This window comes from Chelonia mydas, chromosome 4 (genome assembly GCF_015237465.2).
Source record: "Chelonia mydas isolate rCheMyd1 chromosome 4, rCheMyd1.pri.v2, whole genome shotgun sequence".
In the NCBI taxonomy this organism is placed as follows: domain Eukaryota; kingdom Metazoa; phylum Chordata; order Testudines; family Cheloniidae; genus Chelonia; species Chelonia mydas.
Genome location: NC_057852.1, coordinates 111,750,994 through 111,774,269, shown reverse-complemented (window position 1 = coordinate 111,774,269; position 23,276 = coordinate 111,750,994). Strand labels below are relative to the sequence as shown.

At 44.5% G+C, this 23,276-nt stretch overlaps 1 protein-coding gene across 1 annotated transcript in view; it reads left to right on the top strand.

The window, feature by feature from the left end:
- The first annotated feature begins 13,536 nt into the window (after nt 1-13,536).
- The window catches only part of CD38 (CD38 molecule), a 30,271-nt gene continuing 20,531 nt past the window's right edge, over nt 13,537-23,276 (top strand). Inside the window, exon 1 of the mRNA XM_007055383.4 lies at nt 13,537-14,145. Coding sequence (XP_007055445.2) covers nt 13,910-14,145 — 236 coding nt within the window. The 5' untranslated portion in view covers nt 13,537-13,909. The remainder of the gene's footprint in view (nt 14,146-23,276) is intronic.

Here is a 23,276-nt window from a genome sequence, read left to right as displayed (position 1 = left end):
CAAAACCTTAACTACTATAGTAGCCACTGTTGTTTCATAAATAATTAACTAGATATAAATCAGACACAAAACAAGTTACTCTCCAAAGAGCACAGTAAAAGCTGAAATCAAGGTTCTAAGATAAAGGCACAGTTTCAAGAACCTCAGCTGCAAAGGAAGCAAAGTTGATTTCTATTCCTGGCATGTGATTTCACAAATACTGTTTTTGTCGTTTGTTGCCAATAACAACAAGTGTCACTTATTTAGTATTCAAACCTTGCTAAAAAAGCTAGGCCAGATTTGCAATTACCCAGCCAGCTTCTTCGTACAATCAAGCAAATAGGTAAAATGCTTAAGTATGTTTTCCAAGAATTAAAAACAAAACAAATTACATGACAAAGGCATAAAGTGATGAAACACTGCAATGCCCGATTAGTGAACAAGGCCATCAAACCCAACTGCCTTGTTAATCTACAAACATTTATATATTTTACTTCACAAGGAATCTTTTGTTTCAAGGAAATAGATAGCATAACCTTACTGTATGTGCTTTTATTTACACAACATAGCATTTTGCTTCAGCATTGCAATATTTGGTATCCTGTTCTCTCTTAGTAGGGAGTGGAAAATTTCTCTTTTAGATTTCATTTTTATTTAAATGAGCATCTTAAAGAAAATACATGAAGAGGTTAATATATAGGACTATCAAAATAAGCGTGGGTGGAAGAGTATTGGGTTTATTATTTGTTCAGTCAGCATTGTGCTTGTGTGTAACCCAAAGTAGAACACAGTATGTCTTTGTCCCCTTCTAGCGGCTAATCCACATATGGGAATAAAAATTTATTATAGCTTTCAGCTAATGGAGTTACTCTTTTGGTTCAAGCAGCTCACACCCTTAGCACTGAAGGACCTAAATTCAAACTCGGCTGACAATCAAAGTCCTGGTCCCTATCCCAAAGAGCTTTCAAATGAGGTTAGACACAGACAAAGCAGTTCAGACCCAAGTGATGGTGCCCACTCTAAGCAGGTCATGACAGTGAGACCAGAGAGATGAGAATTATCAAAGACAAATTCAATAATTGAAACCAAACCTGATACTGTTGCACTGTAACCTCCATCAGCCCCTGTGGTGGCACCTCTCTCTCACTGGAACTGAGGATTCTGGCCTAGATTTTCAAAGATGAATAGGTATGTAAACACAAATATCTTAAGCCCTGTACCAGGGCCAGCACCCTCCTGAGCACCCCCTCATGGGCAGAGATCACTCTGCAGCCCTCTTGCCCCCATTTCCTTCTCTTCAAGGCCCCTTAAGAACTGCACAGTCCACAGTATTTCAAACAAAATTACCCCTTCTGGATGGGGTCTAGTTTATTTAGTCTTGCACATAGTCCCCAGTGGCCCAATAGGCCAAACCCTCTCTTGACTAAGGGAACCCCACAGCCCTCCTTCTGGAACTTGGGCTATTCTTCTCCCTGGTCCCTTTGATTCACCCTTCACCAGTTCCACTCAGGTTGGCCACAAAGTCGGTCATGTAGAAAACTCAGTGCAGTCTCTCCCTACTACCACAAAAACAAACACAAACAAAGTATTTAACTCGTTTTTAAACTGGGCCCAGCCAGGCCTAGCTCTTCTTTCCTGCCTGTCGTCCCTCCTCGGTTTCAACTACCACTCTCAGGTTTTACTTGGCTGGAGCTCAGCCTTCCACTCTGGCTCCCAAATGCCCTAGGTATTGCCTACAAAAAACCCTTCTCACTCTCTGCAGCTTCCTTGTTGCTCTTTACAAGGAAACATATGATCCAATCCAGATGTACCCAGGGTTGATTAGCCACAAGCCTCCAGTCTTTGTTAGAGCCACAAATAAGAAGTCAGGAAAATCATCAGCACATGCAATGTTATATTTGTCATAGTACCACCTGTTTATAAAATAAAAAGCATTGTAGCACTGAAATGTCCATGAGAAGTGCAGGAACCTTAACAACAAGACTGATACAAGACTGCACAAAAGCATTTCAAAGGTGCACACAACATCCACAAACCCTTCTGAAACCCCAGTAAAGCATACACACAGACAGGTGTGCACACGTGTACTCTGTGTTCAGATTCTGACCACACACATACACCAGTGTCTGTGCACATATCTGTCTGATCAGATATGCAGAACCAATACCCAAATAAAATGACCTTTGAAAATGCCTCTGAAAATAGAGACAAGGTGGGTGAGCATTACACCAACTTCTGCTGGTGAAAGAGACAAGCTTTCAAAAACTGTTTTAAAGATGTGAGTGCCTTACACCTTCCCCGACCAGCCCACACTGGTGTCAGTGAAGCATCCCTGGTGATCTACCAATGCTTGCATAACCACAGAAAAGTAGTCTTTTCTGTTGATGTACTCTGGTGCAAAAATAGAGCTATGCATGCCATCTATCACTCCACTACAGTTCGGGAACCGTGCTGCTACAAATCCATCCATTACATTGCTGAAGGTTAAGGACCCTGCAAACTTGCATTACAATGGCCCCCACAGTGGATTTTCTGACTTGAAACTGATTCCTGACTGACTGGTAGCAATCTAGTGTTGCAAGTTTCCACAGTGTGATCTCCACTCACTTCTCCACTGTCAGTGTGTCACAACGCAATGGCCCCCTCAGGCAGATTGTAACAAATCTGTCACAAGTGCAGCTCCCATTTTGGTGTCCCTGCACTCAAGGGCTGGGGCAAGCTCAGCACACAGATCCAGGAATGTGGCCTTGCGCATCCAAAAGTTCTGCAACCCCTGCTCATCATCCCAAACCGGCATTACAATGTGACCCGACCAGTCAGTGCTTGTTTCTCTCCATCTGCAGCTGCTCCTTGAATGCCACCAACCACCTTGATTGGTTCTCGCTATGTCCCACAGCGATCTCTTCTCCAAGGAATCATCATGTTCTCCACTGATTCAGTTCTTCTTGTGGCTCTGCAAATACTCCAGGATTGTGTGCTCTGTGCTTACAAGGCTCATGACACTAGTGCAGAACTGTGCATGATCCATGCTCCTGTCAGAGATGGTGGACAGCGAGGAGGGCCACACAGGTTTGTGGGATTTTGAAAAAAGGTGCAAAAATTATGGGACACAGATAACATGTGATGGAGACAGCTGAAAACTGGAAACCCCATGCTCCCAGTCACCCCACGCAACTCAATTCAACCCTGGACGTACACTGGATGATGGCAAGTTGCACAGTGGGACTCTCTCCGTGATGAACTGCACTCTGCATCGATACAAGAACTCCTGGTGAGGGCATGCACTGCCGACACAAGAAGCCACATATGCATGCACACAAGTGATGTACTAACTGCGACAGTTGTATGCTGACGTAATTTGTGTTGACATAAGTTTGCAGTGTAGACACGGCCTGTATAGATAAGAGAAACGAAGGGATGGGGGGGGAAGGGATACAGCAACCAAACAAGTGAACTATGTGGTGGTTGGTAAACACAATTTTCGTGCCACAAATTTTTTCATTGGTTTCTTTTTACTTTTACAGTTTGGGGTGAGGTTTTATTGGGAGGGGAGTAGCTAAATAGAGAGAAAGTAGGGACAAGAGGAACTTGGCGCATGGAAGGCTGGTGCCGTGAGACTGACATGGAGAGACCATGAAGGAAGGGGCATGAGTGAGTGGAAGGGAACAGGGGAAGGAAAGCAGTTGGGCACTGATGATACACCCAGTCCATGCTGCAGCTGCTCCTCCTGGCTGCATATCTGGATGAGGCCTGGCCTCCCAGCGGTTTCTCTCTTTCTTGAGCTCACATGGTGGGGAGCAGCCACCACATGGCCTTGGTGTCCCCAGAGTGGGGCTCTCCCCTGCAGAGTTCTGGGTCCAGGATGCTCGAGGGGAGGGGTAACTCTGGTTGGGTCTCAGCTCCCTGCTTCCTTGTAGCTGCTACAGTTGCCTGTTTCTGTTCCAACCAGTTGAGTTTCTGGGTGGCCCCTCCCAGGAGTTTTGTTATCGGGAAGCAGATAATCTGAAAATGCAACACTCTACTCTTGTGTTTGAGTTGTTTGACCTTGCCCAATATTTTATTTATTTTTTGTTTTGTTTTGTTTAGAAAAGGGGCAGGGAATACCTAGGTATCCACAAGTTATTCTAGTATCTGTGAGCCTTACAAGAAAAACCACAATTAACCCCCTCTTTATTTTTTTGTCCCACTTCCATGCTTTTCCTGCTCATGAAATACTTCTCTCTCCCTGCTTGCTGATTCTGAACCACTATCTTCTCCTTATTCAGTTCCCTCCTAAAATTCCCTTCTGCCAGAGCACTCACTTCAAGAAGTGGTGAGTATGTGTGAATTAAATCAAGAGCAGAATCATCACATTCTTAAACAGAGAATCCCTTTGATCTAAGTGATACCTTCATCACCCTCTGCCACAACCCCCTTCTGTTATCCTTACTCATGTGTCACATTTAAGATTAGACTGTAAACTCTTGGGGCAGGAGTCTTATCAGTTGTTTTGAAAAGCACCTAGCAGAATGCTAAGGTACTACAGAATTAACTATTCACTGGTGAACAGGCATAATAAACAAGGGAGTTTTATGAGGAACTTCTCCAGGTGAGGGAGGAGTCAGGAGAAAATATGTGAGCCTTGGGGTGAGGCTGTCTGTTTGTTGTAACTGTGCAGGTCCCAGGATCCTAGAGAGACACAGTGGGTGAGTTAATATCTTTTATTGGACCAAGTTCTGTTGGTGAAACAGACAAGGTTTTAAGTTACACAGAATTGTATGGTATAGTGTTTTACTTCACTCACCTTGTCTCTTAACTTTATTTGCCTGTTAGTTTGTTTGTTGTGTGCTGGTTTGCTTGCTGTGTGCCTGCTTGACTGAAGATTGTAGTGTGCTCTGGTTTAGGGGCTGTGTGCTGAGCCAGGTGGTTGGCTAGGCTGAGTTTACACTAGCCAGGCTCTAGCCTGCTATCCCTTGATCCATAACCCCTTTAGGGTCCCTTGACAAGGAGGCCAGGCTAACTCTGGGAGAACAGGGGTTTAAAAATCCAGCTCCTAAGTAACCAGCGGCAGCAAACAGGGGAGTTTAGAGAGGGAGTGTGAGAGGCATTCCTTCCAGGTCCAGTTATCGAGCAGAGGGGGAGAGCACTCGACTGAGTGAGCTACCAAGGTTAGGAGAGTTTGGTTGCACTGAGGGTTCAGTGGCAGGGAAGAAGGTGGCTGAGGACCTATAACCTAATTACTGGAAGGGCACCAGAAAAGTCCCTACCAAAAAGAAAAAAAAGGAGGGAGAGAGATAGTGAGAGAAAGAAAAAAAAAAAGCAACCCCCCCCCCCCCCCCAAATACCCCCAAACAACAACAAACCCTGCAAGAATAAAAATAATGCAGAGAGTCTAGCAGCAGAGCGGGGCTATCCAGTTTGTTGCACTGAATGTAGCATGTATGATTACTGGTTTGTGGACAGGTGGAGAATGTGCGCATATGGTACAAGCAGCTCAGTGGCTCTCAGAGACACAATACAGGCTCCTGAGGGCAGAGTGGCTGAACTGGAGAAGCTAAGGAAGACAGAGGTACATGGAGAAGACTTTCAGGGACACAATAGAGCGGTCCCACCCCCAGTCTGACAGTTTCTGTGCTGTTAAGGAGAATGACAATCTTACAGAAGGAGAACTTCAAGCTGGAGCAGAAGGAAACAGTCCCACAGTTGGGACCCTCCTTCCAGATGAGGTCATGGTATCCTCTTGCACTGAAGATACCCTTGTGGGAAGGGGGAACCCAGTTATTAGGAAGACACAGATAATAGTAATGGGCGATCTGATTATTAGAAAGATAGATAGTTGGGTTTATGATGACCAGGAGAACCCACATGGTATATTGCCTGATGGGCGCAAAGGTGGCAGATCTCATGAGACATCTAGGACAGACTTATGTGCACTGCTGGAGGAGCCAGGGATTGTGATACATGTAGGTATCAATGACATAGGAAAAGGTAAGAGAGATGCCAAATTTAGGCTGCTAGGTAAGAAATGAAAGTCCAGGAGCTCCATGGTAGCATTTTCTGAAATGCTCCCAATTCCACGTGCGGGGCCAGAAAGACAGTCAGAACTGCAGGGTCTCAGTGCATGGTTAAGACTATGGCATAAGAAGGAGGATTTTACGTTTTATTAGGAACTGGGGGAATCTTTTGGGAAAGGAGGAGCCTATAGAGGAAGGATGAGCTCCACCTAAACAAATAAGGAACCAGATTGCTGGCATGTAAAATTTAAAAGATTGTGGAGGAGTTTGTAAACTAAGGGCTGGGGAAAGCTGACAGGTGTGGAAGAGCACATGATTCAGAATAGGAAAGAAGTTGGTAAAGTACAGGTAGGAGCTAATGAGGAACAGTCAAACATAAGAGTGTCCCATTTAAATATAACATCTGAAGGCAAACAACTGAATATTGACAAAATGTACAAATCATGCTAGATGTCTAAAAACTAAGATGGGTGAATGAGAGTGCCTCCCATCAAATGAGGATATTGACACACAAGGCATTACGGAAATTTAGTGGAAAGAGGATAATCAATAGGACATGATAATACCAGGATACAAAATATATAGTAATGTCAGAGTAGGTCATATTGGTGGGGGAGTGACACTATATGTGAAAGAAAGCAAAGTCAAAGTAAAAATCTTAAATGAATCAAACTGTGCCATAGTATCTCTATGGATAGAAATTCCGTATTTGAACAATAAGAGTGTAGTGGTAGGAATATACTACTGACCACCTGACCAGGATGTTGACAGTGATTGTGTGACATGCTCAGGAAGATTAGAGAGGCTACAAAAGCCGAAAGCCCAACAACAATGGGGGATTTCAACTATCCTCATATTGACTGGGTACATGTCACCTCAGGAATGGATGTAGAGAGAAAATTTCTAGACATCATAAATGACTGCTTCTTGGAGCAGATTGTCTTGGGGAGAGGCAATTCTTGATTTACTCCTAAATGGTGTACATCATCACAAGAGGTAATAGCTGAACTGCTTGGCAATAGTGACCATAATGTAATTAAATTTACCATCTTTGTATGGGGAAAATGCCAAAAAAACCATCACAGTAGCATTTCACTTCAAAAAGGGGAACTACACAAAATGAGGAAGCTAGTTAAACGGAAATTAAAAGGAACAGTCACAAATTAAAATATCTGCAAGCTGCATGGAGACTATTTTAAAAAGACCATCATAGAGGTTCAAACTAAATGTGTACCCTATCAAGCTGTCCTCCAGTGGCTCAAGAGCATGGGTATCAAACTCAGGCCAGACTGTTAGGAAACAGAGCACAAACCCCAAATTGGCTGTGAGTTCTAGACTTCAATTTCACTAGCCAATTATTAAATGTAAACTCCTCAGGCACTATAACATCTTGAACATGGAGTCACAGACAGTCCCCTGAGGTACTCCAATCTGTCTTGCCACCCAGGTAAGCTTGCCTTTGTGATAGATGGTTGCTTCCACCAAAAGATCACAGCATATTCAGGTTACTCCTAGTCCCAAAGGACCAGTCACTTACCCTAGGTCAATTGCACCTTAAATCTCATATCAAAGATAATGCTTGCAGTCAATCCTATAATAAACTATTTTAAGATTTATTATATAGGAAAAGGAAACGAGAGTTATTGACAAGGTTAACACAGGTGGACGTATATACACACAAATGAGTTCCAATCTAAGTTTCAAAAAGTAATAGAAGCTTCTATGACTTAAGCCTAGTGTGAACAGCACTATGTCAGCGGGAGACATAGCTACCCCTACTCGCAGGGGCTAAAGTAATTAAGGCAATGGGAGAGCTCTCTCACATCAGCTTAGAGTGGCTACACAGAGAGCTTATAGCAGCACAGTTGCATCAGTACAGCTGCACCACTAAGTTCTCTCGTGTAGTCATAGCCGTATAATACAAACCATTAAATGTTGCCTTACAAGAGGTTTCAGAGTAACAGCCGTGTTAGTCTGTATTCGCAAAAAGAAAAGGAGTCCTTGTGGCACCTTAGAGACTAACCAATTTATTTGAGCATAAGCTTTCGTGAGCTACAGCTTATGCTCAAATAAATTGGTTTGTTGTAAGGAGTCCTTGTGGCACCTTAGAGACTAACCAATTTATTTGAGCATAAGCTTTCGTGAGCTACAGCTTATGCTCAAATAAATTGGTTAGTCTCTAAGGTGCCACAAGGACTCCTTACAACAGTGATTCTCAACCTGTGGTCCACAGACCCCTGAGGGTCCACGGACTATGTTTAAGGGGTCAATGAAAGATTGACTGAAAACTGACTGAACAGAATTCAACTATATACAGACAACAGATTTCCAAAGCAGGCTGCACCTCCATTTGAAAATTTTTAGGGGTCCTCAATGAGTAAAGGTTGAGAACCACTGCCTTACAATATGGGATATAGATGTTATAAGTGAGATTAATGCATGCAACAAGTTACAGGCATTTAATAAAGTGTAAACACTAAGCCCATTTTATAATTCTAATATCTATTTTAACAATACTAAACACACAAGTGAACCAGACTGATTCCAGCTATGTGTTTGTCAATATTCACAGGAGGCACAGGCACCTTGGCATAAGCTGGCCCTTGGTTTGCCAACATCATATACTCCAAATAAAACAAAACAGTAAGAGGACCAAAAAGTGCCACCATGGCTAAACAGCAAAGTAAAAGAGGCAAGTTAGAGGCAAAAAAGCATCCTTTAAAAATTGGCAGTTAAATCCTACTAGGAAAATAGAAAGGAGCATACAAGTCAAGTGTAAAAGTATAATTAGGCAGGTCAAGAAAGAATTTGAAGAACAATTCTCAAGAGACACAAAAACTAACAGTAATTTTTTTTTTTTTTTAAAGTACATCAGAAGCAGGAAGCCTGATAAACAATCAGCGGAGCCACTGGACTATGGAGGTGCTAACGGAGCACTCAGTGAAGACTAGGCCATTGCGGAGAAGCTAAATGAATTCTTTGCATCAGTCTTCACACCCCTGAGCCATTCTTTTTAGGCGACAAATATGAGGGCTAGTCTACACTGGCAACGTTAAAGCACTGCACATGGCTTGTATGGTCTCAGCAGAGCGTGAGCTCTGGGAGAGAGCTCTCTCGGTGCTCTTAAAAAAAAAAAAAAAAAAAAAAAAACCCACCAAGCTCCAAGTGGGGCTTAGCTACCAGTGCAGGTGCACTGTCTACACCGGTGCTTTACAGCACTGAAACTTGCTGCTCTCAGGAGGGTGTTTTTTCACAACCCTGAGTGAGAAAGTTGCAGTCCTGTAAAGTGCCTGTGTAGACAAGCCCTGAGGCACTGTCCCCGATAGAGGTGTCAGTAGAGGAGGTTTTGGAACAAATTGATAAATTAAACCGTAATAAGTCACCAGGACCAGATGGTCTTCCCCCAAGAGTTCTGAAGGAACTCGTACATGAAATTGCAGGACTCTAACTGTGGTTTGTAACCTATTGCTTAAATCAGCCCCTGTACCAGATGAGTGGAGGCTAGCTAATGTAACACTGAATTTAAAAAAAAAAAAAAAAAAAAAAAAAAAAAAAAGACTCCAGAGGCAATCCCGGCAATTACACCCTGCTAAATCTAACTTCATTACCATGCAATTTGATCAAAACTACTGTAAAGAGCAGAATTATCAGACACACAAATAAACATGATCTGTTGGGGGAAGAGTCACCATGGCATTGTAAAGGGATATCATGCCTCATCAATCTATTAGAATTCTTTGAGGGGTCAACAAGCATGTGGACCAGGGTGACCAGTCAATGTAATGTACTTGGACTTGCAGAAAGCAAAACAGCAGATGAAATTCAATGTGGACAGGGGAAAAGTAATGCACATTGGAAAAAATAATCCCAACTATACATACAAAATGATGGGGTCTAAATTAGCTGTTACCACTTGAGAAAAAAAAATATCTTGGAGTCAACATGGATAGTTCTCCGAAAACATCTGCTCAATGTTTAGTGGCAGTCAAAACAAAACAAAAAAACCCAGAATGTTAGGGACCATTAGGAAAAGGATAGATATTAAAATAGAAACTATCATGATTCCACTATATAAGTCCATACCACACCTACACTTTGAATACCACGAGCCGTTCTGGTTGCCCCATTTAAAAAAAAAAGATATTTTAGAATTAAAAAAATAAAAATACAGAAAAGGGCAACAAAAGCGTTCAGGAGTATGGAACGTCTTAAAGAGATTGAAAAGGAGAGATTAAAAAGACTGTTCATTTTAGAAAGAGAGGTAACTTAGGGGAGGATATGATGGAGGTCTGTACCATGGAAGGTGTGGAGAAAGGATAAACAGCACTTCCCTATTCACTTTCACATGACACAGTGAACACCTAGGGGTTACCCAATGAAAGTGATAGGGGATGTTGTGAAGGCTCAAAGTATAACTGGATTCAAAAACGAATTGGATAAGCTCAATGGAGGATAGGTCCATCAATGGCTACTGGTCAGGGACTAAACCCCATGCTGTGGGTGTTCCTAAGCCTTTGACTGCCAGATGCTGGGACTGGACGACAGGGGATGGATCACTCAAAATTGCCCTGTTCTGTTCATTCCCTCTGAGGCACCTGGCACTCACTGTCGGAAGGCAGGGTACTAGACTAGATGGATCACTGGTCTGACCCAGTTTGGCTATTCTGTGTTCATTCCAAATTGATTCTGTACTGGTGTTATTATTTTTTTTAAATGGAGTAGTGCTGGTATCCTGTGCAGAACTGAAGCTCTTTTCAGCATCAAGATCTGTGTTTTTAAGAATATCTGAATACTTTCCATCTTGATCTCTTTGGAGATTTTCTCCTGTCCAAGGGTTAGGGCAATGTACACCTACTGGAGACAGATTTCTTCAACATCCAGAGTAGGCAAAGTTTGCCATTTTGCTGACAGCATGACAGGCAGTAGGTTACAAGTTGCAGGGCCGGATTTAGGGGCAGACAATCCAGGTGACCTTTTAGCGTGCTGGGCTTGGGGAGCACCAGGTTCAGGGTGCTGTTTCAGTTAGTGACAAAAGGGAAAACAGAATGTTTGAATCAACATGTTTCAGAAGTGGAAGACTGGACAAATGACCAGGGAAGAGGATAAAAATATTGCTCGGGCATGCAGGAGTGAAATCTAGTTGTAAATTAGAAGACTACAAAGCACATTGCTAAAAACCAGGATTACATTGCTTTCAGCAGGAGTGCCTACATAAGTCAATTTGCCTCCAAACCTACTATGGATCTGATTTTCTGAGCACGGGGTATCTCCTGCTGACTTCAAGGGTAGCTACAGGTACTCAGCTCCTCTAAAGATTAGACCATAAGTAATGCTCCCCACCCTCCACAGAGACTCGATCAAACTAGTTGATCAAAACTCCTGAAGTAAGACGTCTGACATAACTGGGAAAACAGATGAGGCTGAAGATGGTTCCTTATTTACTGTTCCCAGTTCCATATTCAAAAGGTCAACGTTTTTCAAAAATTTATCAACAGAAGATAAAATGTTTAGAAATGTCATCAAAATAAATGTGGTTGAATTCTATAATAATTTATATACATAATTAATTAATAATGCCTCTAGTAAGGAACTAGGCTTTTGACTGGCTTTGTGTGACAATATACTTCTTGCGAGCTCCTGATGCTCTGAATGGCATGGTAAGGGACAGGGAGCGGTTGGATGGGGTGGAGGTTCTGGGACGGGGCGGTCAGGGGTTAGGGAACGGGGGTGGGGGGTTTGGACAGAGCGTGGGAGTCCCAAGGGGCCTGTCAGGGGGCAGGGGTGTGGATACGGGTCTGGGCAGTCAGGTGACAGGGAGCGGGTAGGGGGGGAGGAGGTTGGATGGGTTGGAGGTTCTGAGGGGGCAGTCAGTGGGTGGGAAGTGGGTGGGGGTGGATAGGGCACGGGGGCCAGGCTGTTTGGGGGGCACAGCCTTCCCTACCCGGCCCTCCATACAGTTTTTCACCCTGATGTAGCCCTCGGGCCAAAAAGTTTGCCCACCCCTGTACTAGAGAAAGTGAGGTAATATCTTTTATTGGACCAACTTCTGTTGGTGAGAGAGAGTAGTTAGCACATATAGTTCATTCCTGAGTGTAGTGTATTAAATGCCCTAACAACAAGTATGTGGGTGAAACCAGACCCTCACTATGCTCTCAAATGAACTCGCACAGGAAAATGATTAGACAAAAATATCCCATCACCTGAGGGGTGAACACTTTTCACAAAGTGATCACTCTATATCTGCAAAAAGAAAAGGAGTACTTGTGGCACCTTAGAGACTAACCAATTTATTTGAGCATAAGCTTTCGTGAGCTACAGCTCACTTCATAAATAAATTGGTTAGTCTCTAAGGTGCCACAAGTACTCCTTTTCTTTTTGCGAATACAGACTAACACGGCTGCTACTCTGAACTCTATATCTGAGCTTTCAGTCCTCATCCTCACAGGAAACCTGCATAACACTTTCAAAAGATGAGCCTAGGAGCTTAAATTCATTACTCTGTTAAGTTTCAGAGTAGCAGCCGTGTTAGTCTGTATTCGCAAAAAGAAAAGGAGTACTTGTGGCACCTTAGAGACTAACACATTTATTTGAGCATAAGCTTTTTACTCTGTTAAGACACCAAAAATCATGGACTGAACAGAGACACTGGATTTATGGCTTACCCACTAACCCCTTCCTTTTTGTCCTATGACTGAGGGGTGTTAATGGGCCACTGTACCTTGAATGGCCCCTTACAATATGTGCTAACTACTTATGCTAAACAATTTCTTCCAACTTTGCATTTTGCTGTGAGTCAGAGTTCCTTTCCCCTTCATGAAGAAGAGCTCCATGTAGCTGGAAAGCTTGTCTCTCTCACTAACAGAAGTTGATCCAATAAAAGATATTACCTCAGACACCTTGTCTCTCTAATATCCCGGGACCGACATGGCTGCAACTGAACTGCATACATAAATATGTATTCGTTAATCTATAGTTAATTACTAACATAAATGGCAATAAAATGCAATCACATTTTAGTGTAATTTTTTTAAAAAAAATCTTGCATTGATGATTTTTAAAATTTTTTAGCCTTTGAATAGGGAACTGTGGATAAGAAACCAATTTCAACCTTAGAGAGAACAGTTTGCACCCTATCAGCTTTTCTAGCATAGCCATAGCACTTCACAATTAACAGGGTTCTGCTTCAGAGAGGATTAAAACACAGAAGAGCAACAAAAGTATCTGCAATCACTTTGAGCATGAGCTTTCGTGAGCTACAAAGCTGTAGCTCACGAAAGCTCATGCTCAAATAAATTGGTTAGTCTCTAAGATGCCACAAGTACTCCTTTTCTTTTTGCGAATACAGACTAACACGGCTGTTACTCTGCAATCACTTTGTAATAGCTAGAATAAAAGTTACAAGATGGGCAAATCCTCCCGCTTCAAGGCACAAAATAATTTCCATTTTTTTTTTGCTCAGTCTGCCCGCAGTACTGCATGTATGGTGGGGAGCTGGGAGGTTATAGAGAGGGGATGGGCAGGAGATGGCCTTCGTCTGAAGCATCAGGGACAGGCTCCTATCAGAGGCGGGTCTTTCACACTAGGCGACCCATTAATCTATTTAGGCAAGGAAACTCCTGTGACACTATCCTATCACTGCAACACCCTTTAATTTCACAGATGCGGCTAATAAGATCGCAAATGTGCATAAACCGTCCCACTGCTTTGTGTAAATTTTGTGCTCCAGTCTGAATCAATAGGGCTGTTCCTTTTTCCTCTGTGGTATTTCAACCCAGCAAGCAGCAGGTCACGGTTAGCTTCCAAATCAGTCAGTGTGTGAAGGCAGAGCGTGGGGGCAGGGCGGGGAGTGCTGTTTGGCACATAAAAAAAAAAAAAAGCTACTTTTCTGTCGTGACCAGGAGAGCAGTTGCTCCTGCTGTTCACTAACTTTCTCTACGATGCCCTTCCAAACCAGGTCCTCCAGGACGCGGCAGAGTACCGTCCTTTTAGTGGGCATCATGGTCCTGATACTGACAATTGTTGCTGTGCTGGCAGCTGTGCTGCTGGCAACTGGAACGAAAGAGACTAGCATGCAGCTGCTACAGTGGAAAGGCAGAGGGACCACTAAAAATCTGCAAGAAGTCATCCTTGGGAGGTGTTATAACTACATCACAACAGTGAACCCGGAGCTGAGGTGAGTAATAATTATGGTCATGCATAATAGTGTGTAACGGCAAAGAGCCTGGTACTAAGTCAACTGAAACAATATCCCGGTGTTATCAGCTGAACAAGGAAAACAGGAATTAGAACTTCCTATAAGTATTTTGGAGCAAAACATATAAAGTCAGATTTACAATTGGCCGCAACATTTTTGGGGGAGGATTGAGGGTGCGCAAAACAGCACAGCAAATGAGAGTGTGAAACAACTGTAATTTGGGACCAAGTTCTGCCCACACATATAAATGTGCAACTCCTTCAGAAATCTCATAGAACTAAACATCTAAACTCTGGGCCAGAGTCTAGTAAGTTTTAATATGTGGATGTGACCGCAGTGAAGTTTAACTGCAATCCGTGAAGAACTATGTACCCTATAACATTTAACCCATATAACCAAATATGTGAGTGTATGTGAAAGAGACAGCAGGAGGCTGGGAAGTCATTTTTAAGACAGATATTGCTATTCAGCTACTTTTTTCCTTCTGGGAATGAGAAGAACATTGAGAAATTCCTTTAAAATATGCAAAACACATGTTGTGGTAATGTGGGTCAGAAGACTTGCCCAGGTTCACTGTAAGCACGTGGGGCTTTCAGGTTTGTGTAAAAAGACTGATTGCAGCTGGTCATAGGATTAGTGTGGGGGATGTGCTGCAAAATCTTCTGTACACATTTACTGAACTCCATTTTAGTGTGCTTGGTGCTGTACATTATACAGAAGATGAAACAATTCCTACCCTAAGGAGCTTAGGATTTGAATGAAGGGAAAGGTTACTTAAAGCATGTTGGAGAGAAGGCATTTCAAGTGTAAAGGCTTGCACCGAAGGGGCACAGACAAAAGTGGGAGAAGATATAGAAGTGGCATTTAGAGAAGCAGCTGGGAACAGCTCTTGCAGCAGAAGGGGGAACATGAAAGAAGGATATGAAAGCAGAGACTGTAGTCCAGGACAGAGCTGTGCAGAGTCTTGAAGGGGAGGACGACGCAACTTCTCTTCCTCCATGGAGACAGAGGTTGAAAACGCAGAGATTCCTTGTTGGAGAGGGAGTCTGGCAAGGGAAGCATCATCCTGCCTTTTCCCAGGCCCTGCAAAATACCCCACCCCCCGGAATTCAACATGGATTGGTCACTGTATTGTGGGAGGGAGCAGGGCTGAGGCAGGACAGTCTCTCTACGCAGTTCAGTTCCACCCTTACACTTACAGAGTCAACATTTTCCCACGGAAGTGCTGTCATGTTTAACTTATGTGCCTGCCCCTGCTCCATAATGGCACGGACATAATTTAAACCTAGCAAAATATTAACTAGTTTCCTGCTAGATTGCAGCAATCAACAAATCTTGCCTTCTGCTGTCCAGTGCTGAGACTACTGTATAAACAATCTAAAATCTGCAGTATTTGAAGGGAAACTGTCATGATAAAAAAGCCTTGACCCTGATCTCGTGAAAATTTAAGCATAAGCTTAATTTTAAGCATGTGAGTAGTATCACTGAAGTCAACGAAGCTATTCAGGTGTGTAAAATTAAGCCAAGTGTTTGCAGGATCAGGACATCCTAGTAAAAAAGGAAAGAAAAAAAAGCTTCCTTGCCAATGTTACTAAACACACATTCAATTATTAAACTGAAATAACTTTTAAAACCTAACAGTCTTTTCAATAGGTATATTATTTACTTACTTTTTAATAAGGGCACTGAAAGTGTACAGTCAGGGCATGTCTGCGCTGGCAGAGTTACAGCGCCACTCAGAGGGTGCTGAAGGAAAACCGCTGTTGTGTGTTAACACTGTGAGGCCCTGTCTACACTTGCAAGTTTCTGTGCAGTAAAGCAGCTTTCTGTGTTGTAACTCCTGAGGTGTACACACTGCCAAGCCACTTAGTGCGCAAAAACTGCACAGTTGTAGTGCTTTAAAAAAGCCACCCCAATGAAATACGTACAGCTTTCTGTGCCGGGGCTACAGTGCTGCGGTGCCAGTATATACACCCTGGTCGATTACAGTGCTGTGATTGGCCTCTGGGAGGTGTCCCACAATGCCTGTTCTTGCCTCTCTGGTCATCGGTTTGAACTCTACTGCCCTGCACTCAGGTGACCAACCGTCATCCCCACCCTGTAAATTCCTTTGGAATTTTGCAAGTCCCTTTCCTGTTTGCTCGGTGATGCGTGCAGTGGTCTCAGCACACCTTTCCAGGTGGCCATGCCTGCTCCATGCACCAGGCGATCCCCCGCTTGGAGCAGTGCTGAGCTGCTGGACCTCATCAACATTTGGGGAGGAGGAGGCTGTCCAGTCCCAGCTGTGCTCCAGCTGTAGGAATTATGATACCTACAGACAGATTTCACAATGCATGACAGAAAGGGGCCATGACCGGGACACACTGCAACGTAGGGTCAAAGTGAAGAAGCTGCGGAATGCCTACCACAAAGTGCAGGAGGCAAACTGCCACTCCAGTGCTGCGCCCACGAGCTGCTGGTTCTACAAAGAGCTGGACACGATACTCGGCAGCGACCCCACCTCCACTGTGAAGGCCCCTGTGGATACGTCATTGGCTCGCATGCCAGTCGAGAGTGGACTGAGCCTGGAGGAGGAAATCTTGGATGAGGAGGGGGAGGGGGACCCAGAGGCAGAAGATGGCTTGGAGGCCAGAGATGCATGCAGTCAGGAGCTCTTTTCTACCCCAGAGGAGCCTACCAGTCACAACTGTTGAAGATTGGCGAGGTGCAAACAGAAGAGGCCCCGGATATGTGGATCTGATCTTCAGAATTGCTGAAGTGAGTTGTTGGGGGCAGGAGGATTGCAGAAATAAGGCTGGTCTCCCACCGCATGCTTAGTCTGAGCGGTGGAACAGACTGTTGGTTGACTCCCTCACTTCACGGGAACCTCCCTCAGATCTCCAGGAAACTCTTGTGGAGATACTGGGCAATCTGCTGCCACAGGTTCTTCGGCAGAGCTGCTTTGTTTCTTGCCCCATTAACAGAAACTTTCCCATGCCACTCTGCTGTCACGGGGGCGGGGGGAGAGAGAAGAGCGGCCAGAGTGGAAGCCACAGTCTTGGAGAAGACCCTCCCTTGATTCCCTGCTCATCCTCGGCAGCGAGATACCTTCAATAAAGATCACATCCTATGGAAAGTGTGGGGACAGGAATGATTATCAGGCCCCCCCTACAGTGCTGGCTCTCTGCAAGAGCCACATGCCCAGTGTACAGTAGGGTCTGGTAAGAATGATTTACCCTGCCCTTGTGGCTACTTACCATTTTGGGGGTCTTGTGGCTCACGTGTGATTGCCTGGGGTCAGCCAGTTAGTGACAGGTGTGTGAGTACTGGCTGTGTTTTAAAGCACCGAATCAGTGTTCTCTGTGTTGCAAACAATACTGCTTCTGTAAAATGTTGCATTTAAACTTTACAGAGATGACCTTGGGAGCCCATCCTCCCTCTTTGTTATCGGAGGCTGAATGGCTGCACAGAATTAGAAAGCGGCCAAGAAGAACTAAGGAGGACTTTCTGCCTCATGTTATGATGCACTCTGCTGCTGAGAAACAGGAATTGAAGAAGTGGCGGGACAGCGAGAAGTGGGACCGAAAGGAGAACGCGGCATGCCAGAGTGAAGCCATGGAGAGGCTCTTAAACGTTATGGAGCGCCAAGCAGACACGCTCCAGGTGATACAAGCTCTTCAAATGGAGGAACTCCATGCCTGCCGTCTCCTCCAAACTGTTGCAAAAAACTCTTTCCCATGCACCCCACAGACACCGCCAACATACTCTCTTATCAACTTCCTGGCTCCGGTCTCTACCCGCGGCATTCCACTCCTCCCTGCCTCACAGTCCAGCACTGCGGACTCCCACTACCTACTGCATTCAACACCCATCCCTCTGCAGTTTGGCCCTGCTGAAGCACAAGCACCCGCTGCATTGTACTCCAGAGAAGAAGGTTGGAGACAATCCCTGGACATAAACAAAAAAATACATCAGCAGGGAGGCGGATGGGGGAAGGGAAGGTCCCAAGAGGAGGAGGGGTTCTGGGACGGCTAAAGATTTGTGTGACTCTCCCCTCCAGTTGTTGTTTTTTAATAAAAGAATTGTGTTGGTTTGAAAGCAATCTTTATTCCATTAATTGAAAGCAAAAAGAGCCCTGCAAAGCAACATACAATTATTGCATCATGTGCACCAATCACCTCCTAGCATTACAAGGACTGCAATCCTGAGCACAGCAACAAGTATTAGGGGCTTTCAGCTTCAAATTGCTGCCTCAAGGCATCCTTGATCCTTAAGGCCCTGCGCTGTGCCCCTCTAATAGCCCTGGTCTCCGGCTGTTCAAACTCAGCCTCCAGGCACTGAGCCTCTGTGGTCCAGCCCTGAGTGAAGCTTTCACCCTTCCCTTCCCAAATATTATGGAGGGTACAGCATGTGGATATCAGCCTAGGAATGTGGTCATTGGCCAGAACCAACGTCCCATATAGGCAGTGCCAGCGGGCCTTTAAAATGGCCAAAAAGCACACTCAGCAGTTGTTTTTCACTTGCTCAGTCTGTTGTTAAACAGCTACTTGTTGCTCTCAAGTTGCCCCGTGTATGGCTTCGCAAGCCAATGCATTAAGGGGTAGGCGGGGTCTCCCAGGATCACAATGGGTATTTTGACTTCCCCTACGGTCATCTTCTGGTCCAGAAAGAAAGTCCCTGCTTGCAGCTTCTTGAAGATGCATGCGTCATGCACCTTTCCAGAACAGCCTGCGTTAATGTCTGTGAAATGCCCATGGTGAGCCACAAGCACCTGGAGAACCATTGAGAAATACCCCTTGTGACTAATGTACTCTGTGGCTAGGTGGTCTGGGGCCAGAATTGGAATATACGTTCCATCTATCACTCCTCTGCAGCTAGGGAAGCCCATTTGTGCAAAGCCATCTACAAGGTCGTGACTCTGGGCAACATGCATGGTCTTTCAGAGCAGGATGCGATTAATGGCCTTGCACACTTCCATCAACACTAGTCCAACCATCAACTTTCCCCACTCAGAACTGGTTGGCGACCGATCGGTAGCAGTCTGGAGTAGCCGGCTTCCACAGTGCAATCGCCATGCGCTTCTCCAGTGACAGGGCAGCTCTCATTCTCGTGTCCTTGCGCTGCAGGGCTGGGGCGAGCTTATCACACAGTCCCATGAATGTGGTTTTCCACATCTGAAAATTCTGCAGCCTCTGCTCGTCATCCCAGACGTGCAGGACGATGTGATCCCACCACTCAGTGCTTGTTTCCTGAGCCCAAAAGTTGCGTTCCACCGCGGTCAGCACCTCCATGAATGTCACAAGCAATCTCGTGTCATAGCTACTACGCAAGGCGAGATCAAAGTCGCACTCCTCTTGCCTTTGTAGTTTAAGGAATAACTCCACTGCCACTCGTGATGTGTTGGTCAGAGCGAGCAGCATACTGGTCAGCAGTTTGGGATCCATTCCTGCAGCCCAAAGAGGCAGGGCACACAGTACACAAACGGTTGAAAGATGGCGCCAAATGCGGACGGAAGCACAGGGATTGCTGGGATGTGAAGCAGTGCATCCTGGGTCATTGGGACAGGACCCAGGATGCACCGCAACCCCCTCTGCCTTCCCATGTCTTAGCAGCAGAAGAGAAAGAGGTGCTCTGTGGGATAGCTACCTAGAGTTCACTGCTCCGAATACTGCTGCAAGTGTGAACCCGCTATTGTGCAGGCAGTTGAACACATAACAGTGGTTTCCCTTCAGTGCTCTCTGAGCGGTGCTGTAGCTGCTGGCGCTTTAACTTTGCCAGTGTAGACGTGCCCTAAGTGATATAAGCCTCCTTGTATATTCAGTGATGAAAAGTATTGGCTGGCCACTCTTCATATCCATTTGTACAGTCCCTAGCACAATGACATCCCACTCCTGACTGAGGCTTTTAGGCGCTACATTCATACACATATTGAATGAACTCTCAAATAAACCGTTGTGTGCACGTACCTATTTTTCTGATAGTGTCAATGAAGATAAGAAAAGTTCTCTAGAGTGTTTTCTTTTGACTTCCATATAACATTCCATACACATAATACAGCTTAATTGTCCCTTCTGTACTTCTCCTCCTTCGGATCCCTCACTTCTCCCACAAGGTGGCAGTGTTCACCTTAAATTCAGCTCTAATGTCTGTAAACCTTTAAAATAGAGAATAGAAAAACTAAAATACACCTACACTGTGGCTGGGTTTTGAGACTGCCCCAGAGTGATGAGACAGAGCAGGTCCTGAAGGGTGAACGTCTGGTGAAAGAAAATAAAAAGTTTAACAGTGCATAGAAAAAAAAAAAGCAACAGTTAGTGTGCAGGCTAGAGAGTGCTCCAATGTAAGATGTAAAGACTAATGGTACTTTAAAAATGCATTTTATAGTTTCTGAGCATCTCATACCCAGACACCAACTCATCAGGCCAAAGTTTAAAAAGAACACAAATCTGGTATAAAAGTCCACTATTAACCCACAACCACAGCAGTACAAGCACCTAAAGCAGGGTGAGTCTCCAGCCAGTAGAAGCAAAAGCAGCCAAAAGCAGGGACTGCTGCACTGGGGAGCCGGGGTAAATTGGGGCCCAGCTAGGGCCACCTCTCCCCCAGCATTCTCCTGGACCCAGAACTGTGTAAAGGGAACCCCTCGCACACTCTAGGGGCACTGGGATTGAGGTGGTGCCTCCCCTCCCTCTCTCCTGTGGCCTTGGGGGAAAGCTGCAGAGAGGAGCCAGCCAGAGACTCCAGCACAAAGGAGGTGTCTCTGGGCATTCAGAAAATTTTCTACAGTTTTGACTGGACTTTCTCTGCCTTGTGCTGATTGGCTGTTTGCTCTGACCCTCCCCGCCCCTCCACTCCCTCACTTTATCTTCACCTCACCTTCAGTCCCCACCTGCCCCCTTACCCTCTTCTCCTCTGCCCTGTCCCCCGGACTCCCTTCCCTTCAGCTGATCCTCTCCTAAATACCCCTCCTTATAAAAAATTACTGTGGTACTAACATCATGTTTGCTGCCATCACATTGTTCCCTCTGCTTGTGGGTTACCTCCATTCTTCCACCATGTGCCTGTCCTGTCTATTTAGATTGTAAGCCCTTCAGGGCATGAACCATCTACTACTCTGTTTGTATGGGTTTCAGAGTTGTAGCTGTGTTAGTCTGTATCAGCAAAAACAATGAGGAGTCCTTATGGCACCTTCGAGACAAACACATTTATTTGGGCATAAGCTTTCGAAGGCTAGAACCCACTTCATCAGATGCATAGAGTGGAAAGTACAGTAGCAGGTATGTGCTGTGTATTTATACCTGCTACTGTACTTTCCACTCCATAAGCTTTCGTGGGCTAGAACCCACTTCATCAGATGCATGGAGTGGAAAGTACAGTAGCAGGTATAAATACACAGCACGTACCTGCTACTGTACTTTCCACTCCATGCATCTGATGAAGTGGGTTCTAGCCTTCGAAAGCTTATGCCCAAATAAATGTGTTAGTCTCGAAGGTGCCATAAGGACTCCTCGTTGTTTCTGTTTGTACGGTGCCTCGCACAATGGGGCCCATTCTCGGATAGCCCTTCAGGATTACCATAACAAATAATAATAATTAATAGAAGGTTGACAAACTGAGCCCCTGGACCAGATGGGGTCCATGTGATGTAGAAATCCTAGCTCATGATGGCTTAAGACCTTTTAGGGTACAATCTTTCCTTAAAAAAAAAGTATATAATTTTATATATATATGGTTCTCGCTCTTCTGGCTGTACAAATAACTCTGACAGTAAACTGAAGTTCTTAGAGAGGTGTGAACTGCTCCCATTCATCAAAATCATGATTTATTCTGAAGCCTAATGATGGCTCTTTATGGGCCAGATTTCCAAATAACGAAGATGCACAACTGCATTTCTAATTTTGGTGACCAATGACAGTGGTTGAGAAGGCAAATTGGATAAATGCATGCACAAAGGACCAGATAAACAAAGAGCATAAATGAGTGCCCCTAAAAGCATCAAGCGTTATTTTCCCCCCTTCCTCCTCCCCCCCCAAAGTGATACCAAATGCAACAGCAGCTCTACTAACTGAAGGCCAGATCCTCTACAATGGCCCTTCACCAGCTTAAACCACATGAGGATCTGGCCCTGAAAGTTAAGTAACTACAAATGGTCCATATTCTACCTTTGACATGTTGGTAAACCACCCACTGACAGTGGGGATTCTTTATGGCTGCTATTTTGTAGCTCTCTCCCAGGGACCACAATTAAAATAAAATTTGGCCTTTTGTTATCAATGAGTATGACAAAGGAAAGAAGTTGTTAGCCTTGCTGGAAGTCTCTGCTGAGCAGTCCAAAGTCACAGGCTCCCCAATTAAGAAGGTCCTTATGCTATGTTGAGTCATTGCAGCCACCCCATCAGAGGGGAGTGAATTCCTCATAATGAAACCAGACATGCTGGGCACAGGAGCACTTTCACTGTTTGTTGTGAATTTAAACTCTGTTCCATTGCCACAACATTTTCACAGTGTAATCAGCAAAACCGCAGTCAGCAGGAGGGGAGGATGCTCTCTGCCTCACAGGGGGCACTCAACACCTGATAGCATGATGCCCTAAAAATGCATTTTCCAAAGCTGCGTTTAAAACTGCAGACTTTTCATGAAGCAAATGAAACCCTAAAAGGCCAAATTCATCCTTGGTGTAACTACTTTTAAAATCAATTTAATTACACTAGGGATGAATTTGGTTCTGTATGTTCAGTTTAAGCGAAAAAATACCAAGAACTATATCAACCACCACCTCCTAAGATTGCTCTTGCTTTTCTTCAAATGAAGAGATACCCTTTCAAGGTTAGCCAGTTCAATCAGACTCCCATACAGATCTGCAATATACAATGTTCCAGAGGCTTTCCATTTTTCTAAAGTGCGTATAACATCTGGCCACTAAAATAGCTCCTACTTGAAATGTTCTTGGCTCTAATTTAGATATGGCATATTACTAAAATCTTCTTTTAAAAATGTGGATGACTAGAAATATCCAAATTCATGACCAAATATAAGCTAATGCTTTCCCCCAAATTGCACAGACATAAGGACAATCTGAAAATATACTTACAGTACCTACTCCATTTAATTGGACAGTTACCAATTTCTAG